At 59.3% G+C, this 19,958-nt stretch overlaps 1 protein-coding gene across 2 annotated transcripts in view; it reads left to right on the top strand.

Moving 5' to 3' along the window:
• The window catches only part of ALDOA (aldolase, fructose-bisphosphate A), a 38,358-nt gene that overhangs the window by 14,177 nt on the left and 4,223 nt on the right, over positions 1 to 19,958 (top strand). For both annotated transcript variants that reach the window (XM_062020203.1, XM_062020202.1), the window contains 4 exons: positions 5,908 to 5,962; positions 9,642 to 9,802; positions 11,549 to 11,632; positions 18,139 to 18,313. In XM_062020203.1, the coding sequence (XP_061876187.1) occupies positions 5,908 to 5,962; positions 9,642 to 9,802; positions 11,549 to 11,632; positions 18,139 to 18,313 (475 nt within the window). The remainder of the gene's footprint in view (positions 1 to 5,907; positions 5,963 to 9,641; positions 9,803 to 11,548; positions 11,633 to 18,138; positions 18,314 to 19,958) is intronic.

Genomic DNA, 19,958 nt, shown 5'->3' with positions numbered 1-19,958 from the left:
CCCTTTGCATCCCAAAATCTCGTTCCTGAGCTCCAAATCTGCCCCTTTGCACCCAAATCTGCCACTTTCACCCCAAATCGGGCACTTTGAACCCCAAATCGGGCACTTTGAACCCCAAAGCTGGCACTTTGAACCCAAAGCTGGCACTTTGAACCCAAAGCTGGCACTTTGCAACCCCAAATTGGGCACTTTGCACCCAAAGCTGGCACTTTGCAACCCCAAATCGGGCACTTTGAACCCCAAAGCTGGCACTTTGAACCCAAAGCTGGCACTTTGAACCCAAAGCTGGCACTTTGCAACCCCAAATCGGGCACTTTGAACCCAAAGCTGGCACTTTGCAACCCCAAATCGGGCACTTTGAACCCAAATCGGGCACTTTGAACCCAAATCGGGCACTTTGAACCCCAAAGCTGGCACTTTGAACCCCAAAGCTGGCACTTTGAACCCCAAATCGGGCACTTTGAACCCCAAAGCTGGCACTTTGAACCCAAAGCTGGCACTTTGAACCCAAAGCTGGCACTTTGCAACCCCAAATCGGGCACTTTGAACCCAAATCAGGCACTTTGAACCCAAATCAGGCACTTTGAACCCAAAGCTGGCACTTTGCACCCAAAGCTGGCACTTTGCACCCAAAGCTGGCACTTTGCACCCAAAGCTGGCACTTTGAACCCAAAGCTGGCACTTTGCAACCCCAAATCGGGCACTTTGAACCCAAATCAGGCACTTTGAACCCAAATCAGGCACTTTGAACCCAAAGCTGGCACTTTGAACCCAAATCAGGCACTTTGAACCCAAAGCTGGCACTTTGAACCCAAAGCTGGCACTTTGCACCCAAAGCTGGCACTTTGAACCCAAAGCTGGCACTTTGCACCCAAAGCTGGCACTTTGCACCCAAAGCTGGCACTTTGAACCCAAAGCTGGCACTTTGCAACCCCAAATCGGGCACTTTGAACCCAAATCAGGCACTTTGAACCCAAATCAGGCACTTTGAACCCAAATCAGGCACTTTGAACCCAAAGCTGGCACTTTGAACCCCAAATCAGGCACTTTGCACCCAAAGCTGGCACTTTGAACCCAAAGCTGGCACTTTGAACCCAAATCAGGCACTTTGAACCCAAATCAGGCACTTTGAACCCAAATCAGGCACTTTGAACCCAAAGCTGGCACTTTGAACCCAAATCAGGCACTTTGAACCCAAAGCTGGCACTTTGAACCCCAAATCGGGCACTTTGTAACCCAAATCTGCCCCTTTGCACCCAAATCTGCCCCTTTGCACCCAAATTGGGCACTTTGAGCCCCAAATTGGGCACTTTGAGCCCCAAATTGGGCACTTTGAACCCAAATTGGGCACTTTGAGCCCCAAATTGGGCACTTTGCACCCCAAATCGGGCACTTTGCACCCAAAGCTGGCACTTTGAACCCCAAATCTGCCCCTTTGCACCCCAAAATCTCCTTCCTGAGCTCTAAATCTGCCCCTTTGCACCCCAAATCTGCCCCTTTGCACCCCAAAATCTCCTTCCTGAGCTCTAAATCTGCCCCTTTGCACCCCAAATCTGCCCCTTTGCACCCCAAATCTGCCACTTTCACCCCAAATCTGCCCTTTTGCACCTCAAAATCTCCTTCCTGAGCTCCAAATCTGCCCCTTTGCACCCCAAATCTGCCCCTTTGCACCCCAAATCTGCCACTTTCACCCCAAATCTGCCCTTTTGCACCTCAAAATCTCCTTCCTGAGCTCCAAATCTGCCCCTTTGCACCCCAAATCTGCCCCTTTGCACCCCAAATCTGCCACTTTGTCCCCAAATCTGCCCCTTTGTAACCCAAATCTGCCCCTTTGCACCCCAAATCTGCCACTTTGCAATGCAAATCTGCCCCTTTCACCCCAAATCTGCCCCTTTCACCCCAAATCTGCCCCTTTGTAACCCCAAATTGACCCTTTGCACCCCAAAATCTCCTTCCTGAGCTCTAAATCTGCCCCTTTGCACCCAAATCTGCCCCTTTGCACCCCAAATCTGCCCCTTTGCACCCCAAATCTGCCACTTTCACCCCAAATTTGCCCCTTTTCAGCCCCAAATCTCAGTCAAGAAGCACAAATCTGCCCCTTTGCACCCCAAAATCTCCTTCCTGAGCTCCAAATCTGCCCCTTTGCACCCCAAATCTGCCCCTTTGCACCCCAAATCTGCCCCTTTGCACCCCAAATCTGACCTTTTGCACACCAAAATTGACCCTTTGCACCTCAAAATCTCCTTCCTGAGCTCCAAACCTGCCCCTTTGCACCTCAAAATCTCCTTGCTGAGCTTCAAATGTGCCCCTTTGCCCCCAAATCTGCCCCTTTGCCCCCCAAATCTGCCCCTTTGCACCTCGAATCTGCCCCTTTGCACCCTAAATCTGGCACTTTGCACCCCAAATCGGGCACTTTGCACCCAAATCGGGCACTTTGAACCCCAAATTGGGCACTTTGCACCCCAAATTGGGCACTTTGCACCCCAAATCGGGCACTTTGAACCCCAAAGCTGGCACTTTGCCCCCAAATCTGGCACTTTGTACCCCAAATCTGCCCCTTTTCACACCAAAATCTCCTTCCTGAGCTCCAAACCTGCCCGTTTGCCCCCCAAAATCTCCTTCCTGACCTCTAAATCTGCCCCTTTGCACCCCAAAGCTGCCCCTTTGCACCCCAAAGCTGGCACTTTGAACCCAAAGCTGGCACTTTGCAACCCGAATCTGGCACTTTGCACCCCAAAGCTGGCACTTTCACCCCAAATCTGCCCCTTTGCACCCCAAAATCTCCTTCCTGAGCTCTAAATCTGCCCCCTTGCACCCCAAATCTGCCCCTTTGCACCCCAAATCTGCCACTTTCACCCCAAATCTGCCCCTTTGCACCTCAAAATCTCCTTCCTGAGCTCTAAATCTGCCCCTTTGTAACCCAAATCTGCCCCTTTGCCCCCAAATCTGCCCCTTTGCACCCCAAATCTGCCCCTTTGCACCCCAAATCTGCCACTTTGCAATGCAAATCTGCCCCTTTCACCCCAAATCTGCCCTTTTGCACCCCAAATCTGCCCCTTTGTAACCCCAAATTGACCCTTTGCACCCCAAAATCTCCTTCCTGAGCTCTAAATCTGCCCCTTTGCACCCAAATCTGCCCCTTTGCACCCCAAATCTGCCCCTTTGCACCCCAAATCTGCCCCTTTGTAACCCAAATCTGCCCCTTTGCACCCAAAATCTGCCACTTTCACCCCAAATCTGCCCCTTTGCACCCAAAATCTGCCCCTTTGCACCCCAAATCTGGCACTTCGCAATGCAAATCTGCCCCTTTCACCCCAAATCTGGCACTTTGCACCCAAATCTGCCCCTTTGCACCCCAAAATCTCCTTCCTGAGCTCCAAATCTGCCCCTTTGCACCCCGAATCTGCCCCTTTGCCCCCAAATCTGCCCCTTTGCCCCAAATCTGCCCCTTTGCCCCCAAATCGGGCACTTTGCACCCCAAATCGGGCACTTTGAACCCAAATCGGGCACTTTGAACCCCAAATCTGCTCCTTTGCCCCCAAATCTGCTCCTTTGCCCCCAAATCTGCCCCTTTGCACCCCGAATCTGCCCCTTTGCCCCCAAATCTGCCCCTTTGCAACCCAAATCTGCCCCTTTCACCCCAAATCTGCCCCTTTGCACCCCAAATCTGCCCCTTTGCACCCCAAATCTGCCCCTTTGCACCCCAAATCTGCCCCTTTGCAACCCAAATCTGCCCCTTTGCCCCCAAATCTGCCCCTTTGCACCCCAAAATCTCCTTCCTGAGCTCCAAACCTGCCCCTTTGCACCCCAAATCTGCCCCTTTGCACCCCAAATTGCCCCTTTGTAACCCAAATCTGCCCCTTTCAACCCAAATCTGCCCTTTCACCCCAAATCTGCCCCTTTGCACCCCAAATCTGCCCCTTTGTAACCCAAATCTGCCCCTTCCACCCCAAATCTGCCCTTTTGCACCCCAAAATTGACCCTTTGCACCCCAAAATCTCCTTCCTAAGCTCTAAATCTGCCCCTTTGCACCCCAAATCTGCCCCTTTGCACCCCAAATCTGCCCCTTTTTACCCAAATCTGCCCCTTTGCCCCCAAATCTGCCCTTTGCATCCCAAAATCTCGTTCCTGAGCTCCAAATCTGCCCCTTTGCACCCAAATCTGCCACTTTCACCCCAAATCGGGCACTTTGAACCCCAAATCGGGCACTTTGAACCCCAAAGCTGGCACTTTGCAACCCAAATCTGCCCCTTTGCACCTCAAAATCTCCTTCCTGAGCTCCAAATCTGCCCCTTTCACCCCAAATCTGCCCCTTTGTACCCTGAATCTGGCACTTTGTAACCCAAATCTGCCCCTTTTCACCCCAAATCTTGCCCCTTTGCACCCCAAAATCTCCTTCCTGAGCTCTAAATCTGCCCCTTTGCCCCCAAATCTGCCCCTTTGCACCCCCAATCTGCCCCTTTGCCCCCAAATCTGACCTTTTGCACCCCAAATCTGCCACTTTGCATCCCAAAATCTCCTTCCTGAGCTCTAAATCTGCCCCTTTGCCCCCAAATCTGACCTTTTGCACCCAAATCAACCCCTTTTCACACCAAAATCTCCTTCCTAAGCTCTAAATGTGCCCCTTTGCACCCCAAATCTGCCCCTTTGCCCCCCAAATCTGACCTTTTGCACCCCAAATCTGCCACTTTGTAACCCAAATCTGCCCCTTTGCACCCCAAATCTGCCCCTTTGCCCCCAAATCTGCCCCTTTGCCCCCAAATCTGCCCCTTTGTAACCCAAATCTGCCCCTTTGCCCCCAAATCTGCCCCTTTGCACCCAAATCTGCCCCTTTGCACCCCAAATCTGCCCCTTTGCACCCCAAATCTGCCACTTTGCAATGCAAATCTGCCCCTTTCACCCCAAATCTGCCCTTTTGCACCCCAAAATTGACCCTTTGCACCCCAAAATCTCCTTCCAGAGCTCCAAATCTGCCCCCTTTGCACCCCAAATCTGCCCCTTTGCACCCCAAATCTGCCACTTTCACCTCAAATTTGCCCCTTTTCAGCCCGAAATCTCAGTCAAGAAGCACAAATCTGCCCCTTTGCACCCCAAAATCTCCTTCCTGAGCTCCAAACCTGCCCCTTTCAACCCAAATCTGCCCCTTTGCACCCCAAATCTGACCTTTTGCAACCCAAAATCGACCCTTTGCACCCCAAAATCTCCTTCCAGAGCTCCAAATCTGCCCTTTGCACCCCAAATCTGCCCCTTTGCACCCCAAATCTGCCCCTTTTCACCCCATTTTACCCAAATCTGCCCCTTTTCACCCCAAAATCTCCCTCCAGAGGCCCAAATGAGCCCATTTTCACCCCAAACTTGCCCCTCTCACCCCAAAAATCATCATCCAGAGCCCAAAATCTCCCTCCAGAGCCCCAAATTGGCCTCTTTTTACCCCCAAAATGCCCCTTTTCACCCCAAAATCTCCCTTCAGAGCCCCAAACCTGCCCCTTTGCACCCCAAAGTCTCCCCCTGGAGCCCCCAAATGTCCCATTGCAGACCCCTGTGACCCCTGGTGACCCCTCTGACCCTGCAGTGACCCCTGTGTGACCCCTGCTGACCCCCCTGGTGACACCATGACCTCTGCTGACCCTTATGACCCCTGTGGTGACCCCAGATGACCCCTGTGGCACCCCATGACCTCTGATAACCCCCATGACCCCTGGTGACCCCTGGTGACCCCATGTGGCTCCTGATGAACCCGTGACCCCCTGGTGACCCCAGGTGACCCCTGTGTCACCCTATGACCTCTGGTGACCCCATGACCCCTGGTGACCCTTATGACCTCTGATGTCCCCTCTGACCCCTGTGTGACCCCTGGTGACCCCTGTGTGACCTCTGGTGACCCCATGACCTTGTCCTTGTCCCCAGGTGGACAAGGGCGTCGTGCCCCTGGCTGGCACCAACGGTGAGACCACCACCCAAGGTGAGTCCCCCCCTGTCCCCCCCTGTGTCCCCCCCTGTGTCCCCCCCCTGTGTCCCCCCCTGTGTCCCCCCTGTGTCCCCCTGTGTCCCCCCTGTGTCCCCCTGTGTCCCCCTGTGTCCCCCCCCTGTGTCCCCCTGTGTCCCCCCCTGTGTCCCCCCCTGTGTCCCCCCCTGTGTCCCCTGTGTCCCCCTGTGTCACCCCCTGTGTCCCCCCCCTGTGTCCCCCCCTGTGTCCCCCTGTGTCCCCCTGTGTCCCCCCCTGTGTCCCCCCCTGTGTCCCCCCCTGTGTCCCCCCCTGTGTCCCCCCCTGTGTCCCCCTGTGTCCCCCCCTGTGTCCCCCCCTGTGTCCCCCCCTGTGTCCCCCCCTGTGTCCCCCTGTGTCCCCCTGTGTCCCCCCCCTGTGTCCCCCCCTGTGTCCCCCCCTGTGTCCCCCCCGTGTCCCCCCCGTGTCCCCCCCTGTGTCCCCCCCTGTGTCCCCCCCTGTGTCCCCCCCTGTGTCCCCCTGTGTCCCCCCCTGTGTCCCCCCCTGTGTCCCCCCCTGTGTCCCCCCCTGTGTCCCCCTGTGTCCCCCTGTGTCCCCCCCTGTGTCCCCCCCCTGTGTCCCCCCCTGTGTCCCCCCCGTGTCCCCCCCGTGTCCCCCCCGTGTCCCCCCCGTGTCCCCCCCTGTGTCCCCCCCTGTGTCCCCCCTGTGTCCCCCTGTGTCCCCCCTGTGTCACCCCCTGTGTCCCCCACCCTGTGTCCCCCTGTGTCCCCCCTGTGTCCCCCTGTCACCCCCTGTGTCCCCCCCTGTGTCCCCCCCTGTGTCCCCCCTGTGTCCCCCTGTGTCCCCCTGTGTCCCTCCCTGTGTCCCCCCCTGTGTCCCCCCCTGTGTCCCCCCCTGTGTCCCCTCCTGTGTCCCCCCTCCTGTCCCCCCCTGTGTCCCCCCCTGTGTCCCCCTGTGTCCCCCCCTGTGTCCCCCTGTGTCCCTCCCTGTGTCCCTCCCTGTGTCCCCCCCTGTGTCCCCCCCTGTGTCCCCCCCTGTGTCCCCCTGTGTCCCCCCCTGTGTCCCCCCCTGTGTCCCCCCCTGTGTCCCCCCCTGTGTCCCCTCCTGTGTCCCCCTGTGTCCCCCTGTGTCCCCCCCTGTGTCCCCCCTGTGTCCCCCTGTGTCCCCCTGTGTCCCCCCTGTGTCCCCCTGTGTCCCCCTGTGTCCCCCTGTGTCCCCCCCTGTGTCCCCCCCTGTGTCCCCCCCTGTGTCCCCCTGTGTCCCCCCCTGTGTCCCCCCCTGTGTCCCTCCTGTGTCCCCCTGTGTCCCCCTGTGTCCCCCCCTGTGTCCCCCCTGTGTCCCCCCTGTGTCCCCCCTGTGTCCCCCCTGTGTCCCCCCTGTGTCCCCCTGTGTCCCCCTGTGTCCCCCTGTGTCCCCCCCTGTGTCCCCCCCTGTGTCCCCCTGTGTCCCCCCCTGTGTCCCCCCCTGTGTCCCCCCCTGTGTCCCCCCCTGTGTCCCCCCCTGTGTCCCCCCCTGTGTCCCCCCCTGTGTCCCCCCCTGTGTCCCCTCCTGTGTCCCCCCTCCTGTCCCCCCCTGTGTCCCCCCCCTGTGTCCCCCTGTGTCCCCCCCTGTGTCCCCCCCTGTGTCCCCCCCTGTGTCCCCCTGTGTCCCCCCCGTGTCCCCCCCGTGTCCCCCCCTGTGTCCCCCCCTGTGTCCCCCCCTGTGTCCCCCCCTGTGTCCCCCCCTGTGTCCCCCTGTGTCCCCCCCTGTGTCCCCCCCTGTGTCCCCCCCTGTGTCCCCCCGTGTCCCCCTGTGTCCCCCCCTGTGTCCCCCTGTGTCCCCCTGTGTCCCCCTGTGTCCCCCCCTGTGTCCCCCTGTGTCCCCCCCTGTGTCCCCCTGTGTCCCCCTGTGTCCCCCTGTGTCCCCCCCTGTGTCCCCCCCTGTGTCCCCCTCTGTCCCCCTGTGTCCCCCCCTGTGTCCCCCTGTGTCCCCCCCTGTGTCCCCCCCTGTGTCCCCCCCTGTGTCCCCCCCTGTGTCCCCCCCTGTGTCCCCCTGTGTCCCCCTGTGTCCCCCTGTGTCCCCCCCTGTGTCCCCCTGTGTCCCCCCCTGTGTCCCCCCCTGTGTCCCCCTGTGTCCCCCTGTGTCCCCCCCTGTGTCCCCCTGTGTCCCCCCCTGTGTCCCCCTGTGTCCCCCTGTGTCCCCCTGTGTCCCCCTGTGTCCCCCCCTGTGTCCCCCCCTGTGTCCCCCCTGTGTCCCCCCCTGTGTCCCCCCTGTGTCCCCCTGTGTCCCCCCCTGTGTCCCCCCCTGTGTCCCCCCCTGTGTCCCCCCCTGTGTCCCCCCCTGTGTCCCCCCCTGTGTCCCCCTGTGTCCCCCCTGTGTCCCCCCCTGTGTCCCCCCCTGTGTCCCCCCTGTGTCCCCCCCTGTGTCCCCCTGTGTCCCCCTGTGTCCCCCTGTGTCCCCCCCTGTGTCCCCCCCTGTGTCCCCCCCTGTGTCCCCCTGTGTCCCCCCTGTGTCCCCCTGTGTCACCCCCTGTGTCCCCCCTGTGTCCCCCCCTGTGTCCCCCTGTGTCCCCCCCTGTGTCACCCTGTGTCCCCCCCTGTGTCCCCCTGTGTCCCCCCCTGTGTCCCCCCCTGTGTCCCCCCTGTGTCCCCCCCTGTGTCCCCCTGTGTCCCCCCCTGTGTCCCCCCCTGTGTCCCCCCCTGTGTCCCCCTGTGTCCCCCCTGTGTCCCCCTGTGTCCCCCCCTGTGTCCCCCTGTGTCCCCCCCTGTGTCCCCCCCTGTGTCCCCCCCTGTGTCCCCCCCTGTGTCCCCCCCTGTGTCCCCCTGTGTCCCCCCCTGTGTCCCCCCCTGTGTCCCCCCCTCTGTCCCCTGTGTCCCCCCCTGTGTCCCCCCCTGTGTCCCCCTGTGTCCCCCCCTGTGTCCCCCCCTGTGTCCCCCTGTGTCCCCCTGTGTCCCCCTGTGTCCCCCCCTGTGTCCCCCCCTGTGTCCCCCCCTGTGTCCCCCTGTGTCCCCCTGTGTCCCCCCCTGTGTCCCCCCCTGTGTCCCCCCCTGTGTCCCCCTGTGTCACCCCCTGTGTCACCCCCTGTGTCACCCCCTGTGTCACCCCCCTGTGTCCCCCCCTGTGTCCCCCTGTGTCCCCCCCTGTGTCCCCCCCTGTGTCCCCCCCTGTGTCCCCCCCTGTGTCCCCCTGTGTCCCCCCCTGTGTCCCCCCCCTGTGTCCCCCCCTGTGTCCCCCTGTGTCCCCCCCTGTGTCCCCCCCTGTGTCCCCCCCTCTGTCCCCCTGTGTCCCCCCCTGTGTCCCCCCCTGTGTCCCCCTGTGTCCCCCCCTGTGTCCCCCCCTGTGTCCCCCCCCTGTGTCCCCCTGTGTCCCCCCCTGTGTCCCCCTGTGTCCCCCCCTGTGTCCCCCCCTGTGTCCCCCCCTGTGTCCCCCTGTGTCCCCCCCTGTGTGTCCCCCTGTGTCCCCCCCTGTGTCCCCCTGTGTCCCCCTGTGTCCCCCCCTGTGTCCCCCCCTGTGTCCCCCCCTGTGTCCCCCCCTGTGTCCCCCCCTGTCACCCCCTGTGTCACCCTTTGTCACCCCCTGTGCTGATGCCCTGTGCTGTGCCCCTGTGCTGTGCCCCTGTGCTGCCCCTGCTGTGCCCCTGTGCTGTGCCCTGTGCTGCCCCTGTGCTGCCCCTGCTGTGCCCCTGTGCTGATGCCCTGCTGCCCCTGTGCTGTGCCAGGGCTGGATGGGCTCCAGGAGCGCTGTGCCCAGTACAAGAAGGACGGGGCTGACTTTGCCAAGTGGCGCTGTGTGCTCAGGATCGGGCCCCACACGCCCACCCGCCTGGCGGTGATGGAGAATGCCAACGTGCTGGCACGCTATGCCAGCATCTGCCAGCAGGTCTGGGGCTCTGGGGGCAGCTGGAGGGGCTCTGGGGGCTGCTGAGGGGCTATGCCAGCATCTGCCAGCAGGTCTGGGGCTCTGGGGGCTGCTCAGGGGCTATGCCAGCATCTGCCAGCAGGTCTGGGGCTCTGGGGGCAGCTGGAGGGGGTTTGGGGGCATCTGCAGGGGGTCTGGGGGCACCAGGAGGGGCTCTGGGGGCTGCTGGAGGGGCTCTGGGGGCTGCTGAGGGGCTATGCCAGCATCTGCCAGCAGGTCTGGGGCTCTGGGGGCATCTGCAGGGGCTCTGGGGGCAGCTGGAGGGGCTCTGGGGGCATCTTCAGGGGGTTTGGGGGCACCAGGAGGGGCTCTGGGGGCTGCTGAGGGGCTATGCCAGCATCTGCCAGCAGGTCTGGGGCTCTGGGGGCATCTTCAGGGGCTCTGGGGGCATCTGCAGGGGCTCTGGGGGCAGCTGGAGGGGATTTGGGGGCACCAGGAGGGGCTCTGGGGGCTGCTGAGGGGCTCTGGGGGCATCTGCAGGGGCTCTGGGGGACATTTGGATGGGGTTTGGGGGCATCTGGGGGCATCTGGAAGGGGTTGGGTAGCAACCAACGTGGTGGGATGGCATCTGGATGGGGTTTGGGGGCATCAGCAGAGGGTTTGGGGGCATCTGGAGGGGATTTGGGGGCATCAGGAGCGGGTTTGGGGGCATCTGGATGGGGTTTGGGGGCAGTTGGAGGGGCTCTGGGGGCATCAGGAGAGGGTTTGGGGGCAGCTGCAGGGGGTTTGGGGGCACCAGGAGGGGCTCTGGTGGCTGCTGAAGGGCTATGCCAGCATCTGCCAGCAGGTCTGGGGCTTGGGGGGCATCTGCAGGGGCTCTGGGGGCAGCTGGAGGGTTGTCTGGGGCATCTGCAGGGGCTCTGGGGGCATCTGCAGGGGCTCTGGGGGACATTTGGATGGGGTTTGGGGGCATCTGGGGGCATCTGGAGGGGGTTGGGTAGCAACCAACGTGGTGGGATGGCATCTGGATGGGGACTGGGGGCATCTGGATGGTGTTTGGGGGATAACTGGAGGGGGTTTGGGGGCATCTGGATGGGGTTGGGGGGCAGCTGGAGGGGCTCTGGGGGCTGCTGAGGGGCTATGCCAGCATCTGCCAGCAGGTCTGGGGCTCTGGGGGCTGCTCAGGGGCTCTGGGGGCATCTTCAGGGGGTCTGGGGGCACCAGGAGGGGCTCTGGGGGCATCAGGAGGGGCTCTGGGGGCATCTGCAGGGGGTCTGGGGGCATCTGCAGGGGGTCTGGGGGCATCTGGATGGGGACTGGGGGCATTTGGATGGGATTTGGGGGCATCTGGGGGTATTTGGAAGGGTTTGGGTAGCAACCAACATGGTGGGATGGCATCTGAATGGGGTTTGGGGGCATCAGCAGAGGGTTTGGGGGCATCTGGAGGGGATTTGGGGACATCAGGAGGGGGTTTGGGGGCATCTGGATGGGGTTTGGGGGCACCAGGAGGGGCTCTGGGGGCTGCTGAGGGGCTCTGGGGGCTGCTGAGGGGCTCTGGGGGCATCTTCAGGGGATCTGGGGGCATCTGGATGGGTTTTGGGGGCATCTGGGAGCATCTGGATGGGGTTGGGTGGTAACCAATGTGGTGGGATGGCATCTGGATGGGGTCTGGGGGCACCTGGATGGGCTTTGGTGGCACCTGGATGGGCTTTGGTGGCACGTGGGTGGCTTTGGTGCCCGTCCAGCCCGTGCTGTCGCCTCCCCCAGAACGGCATCGTGCCCATCGTGGAGCCCGAGATCCTGCCCGACGGCGACCACGACCTCAAGACCTGTCAGTACGTCACTGAGAAGGTTTGTCCTGCCCCCAAAACACCCCCAAACCTCCCCAAAACTCCTCTGAACCCCCCAAAACACCCCCAAAACCCCCCCAAATGGCCCCAAAAGACCCCCAAACCCCCCAAAACACCCCCAAATGGGTCCAAAACAGCCCTAAATGGCCCCAAAACCCCTCCAAACGTCCCCAAAATTCCTCCAGACCTCCCCAAAACCCCCCCAAATGGCCCCAAAGCACCTCCAAATGGCCCCAAAACCCCCCCAAACTGCCCCAAAACACCCCCAAATGGGTCCAAAACACCCCCAAAGGTCCCCAAAACACCCCAAAGGTCCCCAAAACACCCCCAAATGGCCCCAAAACGCCCCCAAAGGTCCCCAAAACACCCCAAAGGTCCCCAAAACACCCCCACATGGCCCCAAAACGCCCCCAAATGGCCCCAAAACAGCCCTAAATGGCCCCAAAACCCTTCCAAACGTCCCCAAAATTCCTCCAGACCTCCCCAAAACCCCCCCAAATGGGCCCAAAACCCCCCCAAATGGGCCCAAAACGCCCTCAAATGGCCCCAAAACGCCCCCAAATGGCCCCAAAACACCCCCAATGGCCCCAAAACACCTCCAAACTGCCCCAAAACACCCTCAAATGGCCCCAAAACCCTCCCAAATGGCCCCAAAACACCCTCAAATGGCCCCAAAACGCCCCCAAACGGCCCCAAAACACCCCCAATGGCCCCAAAACACCTCCAAACTGCCCCAAAACACCCTCAAATGGCCCCAAAACACCTCGAAATGGGTCCAAAACACCTCCAAATGGGCCCAAAAGCCCCCCAAATGGCACCAAAACACCCCTAAATGGCCCCAAAACAGCCCTAAATGGCCCCAAAACACCCCCAAAGTCCCCAAAACAGCCCTAAATGGCCCCAAAACACCCCCAAATGGCCCCAAAACACCTCGAAATGGGCCCAAAAGCCCCCCAAATGGCCCCAAAACTCTTCCAGACCTCCCCAAAACACCCCCAAACGGCCCCAAACCCCCCCAAAGTCCCCCAAACCCCCCAAAGGTCCCCAAAACCCCCTCAAATGGCCCCAAAACCCCCCTCAAATGACCCCAAATGGCCACAAAACCCCCAAAGGTCCCCAAAACCCCCCTCAAATGACCCCAAACATCCCCAAACCCCCCTCAAATGTCCCCAAACCAACCTGAAATGTCCCCAAAACACCCCCAATGTCCCCAAACCCCCGCAAATGACCCCAAAACACCCCTAAATGTCACCAAAGTCCCCAAAACCCCCCCAAAGGTCCCCAAAACCCCCCTCAAATGACCCCAAATGGCCCCAAAACCCCCTCAAATGACCCCAAACATCCACAAACCCCCCTCAAATGTCCCCAAAACACCCCTAAATGTCACCAAAGGTCCCCAAAACCCCCTCAAATGACCCCAAACCAACCTGAGATGTCCCCAAAGCACCCCCAAATGTCCCCAAAACCTTCCCAAATGTCCCCAAACCCCCCTCAAATGTCCCCAAATGTTGCCAAAACCCCCCCAAACACCCCAAATGGCCCCAAAACCCCCCTCAAATGTCCCCAAACCAACTTGAAATGACCCCAAAACACCCCCAAAGTCCCCAAACCCCCGCAAATGACCCCAAAACACCCCTAAATGTCCCAAAAAGCCTCCCAAATGCAGCCAAAACCCCCCTCAAACGCCCCCAAAGGTCCCCAAAACTCTCCTCAAATGACCCCAAACATCCCCAAACCCCCCTGAAATGTCCCCAAACCAACCTGAAATGTCCCCAAAACCCCCCTCAAATGTCTCCAGAATGTCCCCAAATGTCCCCAATTGTCCCCAAAACACCCCCAAATGTCCCCAAAACTCCTCCAGACCTCCCCAAAACCCCCCCAAATGGCCCCAAAGCACCTCCAAATGTCCCCACAACCCCCTCAAACATCCCCCAAAACCCCTTCAAATGTCCCCAAATGTCCCCAAAACTCCCCCAAAACTCCCCCAAACGTCCCCAAAACCCCCCAAATGTCCCCCAAAACACCCCTCAAACGTCCCCCAAACCCCCCCAAACCTCCCCAACCCCACTCAAATGTCCCCAAAACCCTCAAATGTCCCCCAAAATCCTCCTCAAATGTCCCCAAATATCCCCAAACCCCTCAGAATGTCCCCAAAACACCCCCAAACGTCCCCAAAACACCCCCAAACGTCCTCCAAACCCTCCCAAATGTCCCCAAACGTCCCCCAAACCCCCTCAAATGTCTCCAGAATGTCCCCAAAGCCCCGGAAATGACCCCAGACCCCCCCCCAAATGTCCTCAAAACACCCCCAAATGGCCCCAACCCCACTCAAATGTCCCCAAAACCCTCAAGTGTCCCCCAAACCCCCCTCAAATGTCCCCAAATCCCCCCAGATATCCCCAAAACCCCCCCAAGTGTCCCCAGAATGTCCCCAAAACCCCTCAAATGTCCCCAAATCCCCCAAATATCCCCAAACCCCCCTCAAATGTCCCCAAATCCCCCAAATATCCCCAAACCCCCCTCAAATGTCCCCAAATCCCCCCAAATATCCCCAAACCCCCTCAAATGTCCCCAAACCAACCTGAAATGTCCCCAAAACACCCCTAAATGTCCCCAGAATGTCCCCAAAAGCCTCCCAAATGTCCCCAAACCCCCCTCAAATGCCCCCAAATGTTGCCAAAACCCCCCTCAAACATCCCAAATGACCCCAAATGGCCCCAAAACCCCCCCAAAGGTCCCCAAAACCCCCCTCAAATGCCCCCAAATGTTGCCAAAACCCCCCTCAAACGCCCCAAATGACCCAAAACGTCCCCAAATGGCCCCAAAGGTCTCCAAAACCCCCCTCAAACGCCCCAAATGGCCCCAAAACCCCCCCAAATGTCCCCAAAACCCCCCTCAAATGCCCCCAAATGTCCCCAAAACCCCCCTCAAACGCCCCAAATGACCCAAAATGTCCCCAAATGGCCCCAAAACCCCCCCAAAGGTCCCCAAAACCCCCCTCAAATGACTCCAAACATCCACAAACCCCCTGCAAATGACCCCAAAACACCCCTAAATGTCACCAAAGGTCCCCAAAACCCCCCCAAATAACCCCAAACCCCCCTCAAATGTCCCCAAACCGACCTGAAATGTCCCCAAAGCACCCCCAAATGTCCCCAAAACCTTCCCAAATGTCCCCAAATGTTGCCAAAACCCCCCTCAAACACCCCAAATGACCCCAAATGGCCCAAAACCCCCCCAAAGGTCCCCCAAACCCCCCTCAAATGCCCCCAAATGGCCCCAAAACCCCCCTCAAATGCCCCAAATGACCCAAAACGTCCCCAAATGGCCCCAAAGGTCCCCAAAACCCCCCTCAAACACCCCAAATGACCCAAAACGTCCCCAAATGGCCCCAAACTCCCCCAAAGGTCCCAAAAACCCCCCTCAAATGACCCCAAATGTCCCCAAAACCCCCCTCAAACGCCCCAAATGACCCAAAACGTCCCCAAATGGCCCCAAAGGTCCCCAAAACCCCCCTCAAATGCCCCCAAATGTCCCCAAAACCCCCCTCAAATGCCCCAAATGACCCAAAATGTCCCCAAATGGCCCCAAAACCCCCCCAAAGGTCCCCAAAACCCCCCTCAAATGACTCCAAACATCCACAAACCCCCCGCAAATGACCCCAAAACACCCCTAAATGTCACCAAAGGTCCCCAAAACCCCCCCAAATATCCCCAAACCCCCCTCAAATGTCCCCAAACCGACCTGAAATGTCCCCAAAGCACCCCCAAATGTCCCCAAAACCTTCCCAAATGTCCCCAAATGTTGCCAAAACCCCCCTCAAACACCCCAAATGACCCCAAATGGCCCAAAACCCCCCCAAAGGTCCCCAAAACCCCCCTCAAATGCCCCCAAATGGCCCCAAAACCCCCCTCAAATGCCCCAAATGACCCAAAACGTCCCCAAATGGCCCCAAAGGTCCCCAAAACCCCCCTCAAACACCCCAAATGACCCAAAACATCCCCAAATGGCCCCAAACTCCCCCAAAGGTCCCAAAAACCCCCCTCAAATGACCCCAAATGTCCCCAAAACCCCCCTCAAACGCCCCAAATGACCCAAAACGTCCCCAAATGGCCCCAAAGGTCCCCAAAACCCCCCTCAAATGCCCCCAAATGTCCCCAAAACCCCCCTCAAATGCCCCAAATGACCCAAAATGTCCCCAAATGGCCCCAAAACCCCCCCAAAGGTCCCCAAAACCCCCCTCAAATGACTCCAAACATCCACAAACCCCCCGCAAATGACCCCAAAACACCCCTAAATGTCACCAAAGGTCCCCAAAACCCCCCCAAATATCCCCAAACCCCCCTCAAATGTCCCCAAACCGACCTGAAATGTCCCCAAAGCACCCCCAAATGTCCCCAAAACCTTCCCAAGTGTCCCCAAACCCCCCTCAAATGTCCCCAAATGTCCTCAAAACACCCCTGAAATGCCCCAAATGACCCCAAACCCCCCTCAAATGCCCCCAAACCAACCTGAAATGTCCCCAAAACACCCCTAAATGTCCCCAGAATGTCCCTAAAAGCCTCCCAAATGTCCCCAAACCCCCCTCAAATGCCCCCAAATGTTGCCAAAACCCCCCTCAAACACCCCAAATGACCCCAAATGGCCCCAAAACCCCCCCAAAGGTCCCCAAAACCCCCCTCAAATGCCCCCAAATGTTGCCAAAACCCCCCTCAAACGCCCCAAATGACCCAAAACGTCCCCAAATGGCCCCAAAGGTCCCCAAAACCCCCCTCAAATGCCCCCAAATGTCCCCAAAACCCCCCTCAAACGCCCCAAATGACCCCAAATGACCCCAAAACCCCCCTCAAATGACCCCAAACATCCACAAACCCCCCTCAAATGTCCCCAAACCAGCCTGAAATGTCCCCAAAACACCCCCAAAGTCCCCAAACCTCCGCAAATGACCCCAAAACACCCCTGAAATGCCCCAAATGACCCCAAACATCCCCAAATGTCCCCAAACCAACCTGAAATGTCCCCAAAACCCCCCTCAAACGCCCCAAATGACCTGAAACGTCCCCAAATGTCCCCAAACCCCCCCCCAAATGGCCCCAAAACCCCCCTCAAATGACCCCAAATGGCCACAAAACCCCCCAAAGGTCCCCAAAACCCCCTCAAATGACCCCAAACATCCCCAAACCCCCCTCAAATGTCCCCAAACCAACCTGAAATGTCCCCAAAGCACCCCCAAATGTCCCCAGAACCTTCCCAAATGTCCCCAAACCCCCCTCAAATGACCCCAAATGTCCACAAAACCCCCCTCAAATGCCCCCAAACATCCCCAAACCCCCCTCAAATGTCCCCAAACCAACCTGAAATGTCCCCAAAGCACCCCCAAATGTCCCCAAAACCTTCCCAAATGTCCCCAGACCCCCCTCAAATGCCCCCAAACCAACCTGAAATGTCCCCAAAACACCCCCAAATGTCCCCAGAATGTCCCCAAAAGCCCTCCAAATGTCCCCAAACCCCCCTCAAATGCCCCCAAATGTTGCCAAAACCCCCCTCAAACATCCCAAATGACCCCAAAGGTCCCCAAAACCCCCCCAAAGGTCCCCAAAACCCCCCTCAAATGCCCCCAAATGTCCCCAAAACCCCCCTCAAACGCCCCAAATGACCCCAAATGGCCCCAAAACCCCCCCAAATGTCCCCAAAACCCCCCTCAAACGCCCCAAATGACCCAAAACGTCCCCAAATGGCCCCAAACCCCCCCAAAGGTCCCCCAAACCCCCCTCAAATGCCCCCAAATGGCCCCAAAACCCCCCTCAAACGCCCCAAATGACCCAAAACGTCCCCAAATGGCCCCAAAGGTCCCCAAAACCCCCCTCAAACGCCCCAAATGACCCCAAATGGCCCCAAAACCCCCCAAATGCCCCCAAAACCCCCCTCAAATGCCCCCAAATGTTGCCAAAACCCCCCTCAAACACCCCAAATGACCCAAAACATCCCCAAATGTCCCCAAACCCCTCCCAAAGGTCCCCAAAACCCCCCCAAAGGTCCCCAAACCCCCCTCAAACGCCCCCAAATGTTGCCAAAACCCCCCCAAACACCCCAAATGACCCAAAACGTCCCCAAATGGCCCCAAAGGTCCCCAAAACCCCCCTCAAATGCCCCCAAATGTCCCCAAAACCCCCCTCAAACGCCCCAAATGACCCAAAACGTCCCCAAATGGCCCCAAAGGTCCCCAAAACCCCCCTCAAATGCCCCCAAATGTCCCCAAAACCCCCCTCAAACGCCCCAAATGACCCAAAACGTCCCCAAATGGCCCCAAAGGTCCCCAAAACCCCCCTCAGATGCCCCCAAATGGCCCCAAACCGACCTCAAATGTCCCCAAACCCCCCTCAAATGTCCCCAAACTCCCCCCAAACCACCCCCAGTCCCCCCCAGTGACCCCCAGTCCCCCCAGGCCCCCTCAGTCCCCCCAGTGTCCCCCAGTCACCCCCAGTGTCCCCCTGTCCCCTCGGCCAGGTCCTGGCAGCCGTGTACAAGGCCCTGAGTGACCACCACGTGTACCTGGAGGGGACTTTGCTGAAGCCCAACATGGTGACCCAAGGCCACTCCTGTCCCAAGAAGTACAGCCCCGAGGAGATCGCCATGGCCACCGTCACCGCGCTGCGCCGCACCGTCCCCCCGGCCGTGCCAGGTGGGTGCCACGAGCCCCCTGACCCCCACCCTCACCAACCAGCTGCTCTTATGGGGTCTCTGTGGTCATAGCTCCAGCCCTGAGGTGGTCCTGTGGCCATAGCTCCATCCTCAGGGGTCTTATCTTGGTGGCCACCTTCTCCTGGTGGTCCCAAGGTCATCCTTGGGGTGGCCCCTTCCCATACCCATGGTCCTATGAAGGTCTTATGGGGTCTCCAGGTCCATAACTATGTCCCTGAGGTGGTCCCATGGTCATGGCTCCATCCTAAGGGGTCTTATCTTGGTGGCCACCTTCTCCTGGAGGTCCCAAGGTCATCCCTGAGGTGGCCCCTTCCCATATCCATGGTTCTATGAAGGTCTTATGGGGTCTCTGTGGTCATAGCTCCAGCCCTGAGGTGGTCCCGTGGTCATAGCTCCATCCTAAGGTGGTCCCAGGCTGGTGGCCACCTTCTCCTGGTGGTCCCAAGGTCATCCCTGAGGTGACCCCTTCCCATACCCATGGTCCTATGAAGGTCTTATGGGGTCTCCAGGTCCATAACTATGTCCCTGAGGTGGTCCCGTGGTCATAGCTCCATCCTAAGGGGTCTTATCTTGGTGGCCACCTTCTCCTGGTGGTCCCAAGGTCATCCTTGGGGTGGCCCCTTCCCGTACCCATGGTTCTATGAAGGTCTTATGGGGTCTCCAGGTCCATAGCTCTGGCCCTGAGGTGGTCCCATGGTCATAGCTCCATCCTAAGCGGTCTTATCTTGGTGGCCACCTTCTCCTGGTGCTCCCAAGATCATCCTTGGGGTGGCCCCTTCCCATATCCATGGTCCTATGAAGGTCTTATGGGGTCTCCAGGTCCATAAGTAAGTCCCTGAGGTTGTCCCATGTCCATAGTGATGTCCTGAAGGGGTCCCAGGCTGGTGGCCACGTTCTCCTGGTGTCCCCAAGCCCATGGAGATGTCCCCATGGTGTCTCCATGCCCATCTTTGCCTTCTGGTGACTCCAAACCCCATGGAGATGTCCTCCTGATGTCCCCATGCCCATCTCCACCATCTCCTGATGGTGCCATGGTGTCCCCAAGCCCATGGAGATGTCCCCATGGTGTCCCCATGCCCATAACTACATCTCCATGCCCATCTCCACCTTCTCCTGATGTCCCCAGCCCCATGTAGATGTCCCCATGGTGTCCCCATGTCCATCTCCACCTTCTCCTGGTGTCCCCATGGTGTCCCCATTCCCATCTCCACCTTGTCCTGGTGTCCCCATGGTGTCCCCAAGCCCATGTAGATGTCCCCATGGTGTGTCCATGCCCATCTCCACCATCTCCTGCTCACCCCATGCCCATGGAGATGTCCCCATGGTGTCCTCATGCCCATGTAGATGTCCCCATGGTGTCTCCATGTCCATCTCCACCTTCTCCTGTTGTCCCCATGGTGTGCCCATGCCCATGTAGATATCCCCATGGTGTCCCCATGCCCATCTCCACCATCTCCTGATGGTCCCATGGTGTCCCCAAGCCCATGAAGATGTCCCCATGGTGTCTCCATGCCCATAACTACATCTCCATGTGCATCTCCACCTTCTCCTGATGTCCCCATGGTGTCCCCAACCCCATGAAGATGTCCCCATGCCCATCTCCACCATCTCCTGGTGTCCCCATG

The sequence above is a fragment of the Colius striatus genome, unplaced genomic scaffold (genome assembly GCF_028858725.1).
Source record: "Colius striatus isolate bColStr4 unplaced genomic scaffold, bColStr4.1.hap1 scaffold_68, whole genome shotgun sequence".
Lineage (NCBI taxonomy): Eukaryota > Metazoa > Chordata > Aves > Coliiformes > Coliidae > Colius > Colius striatus.
This window is presented reverse-complemented; position numbering and strand designations above follow the sequence as displayed.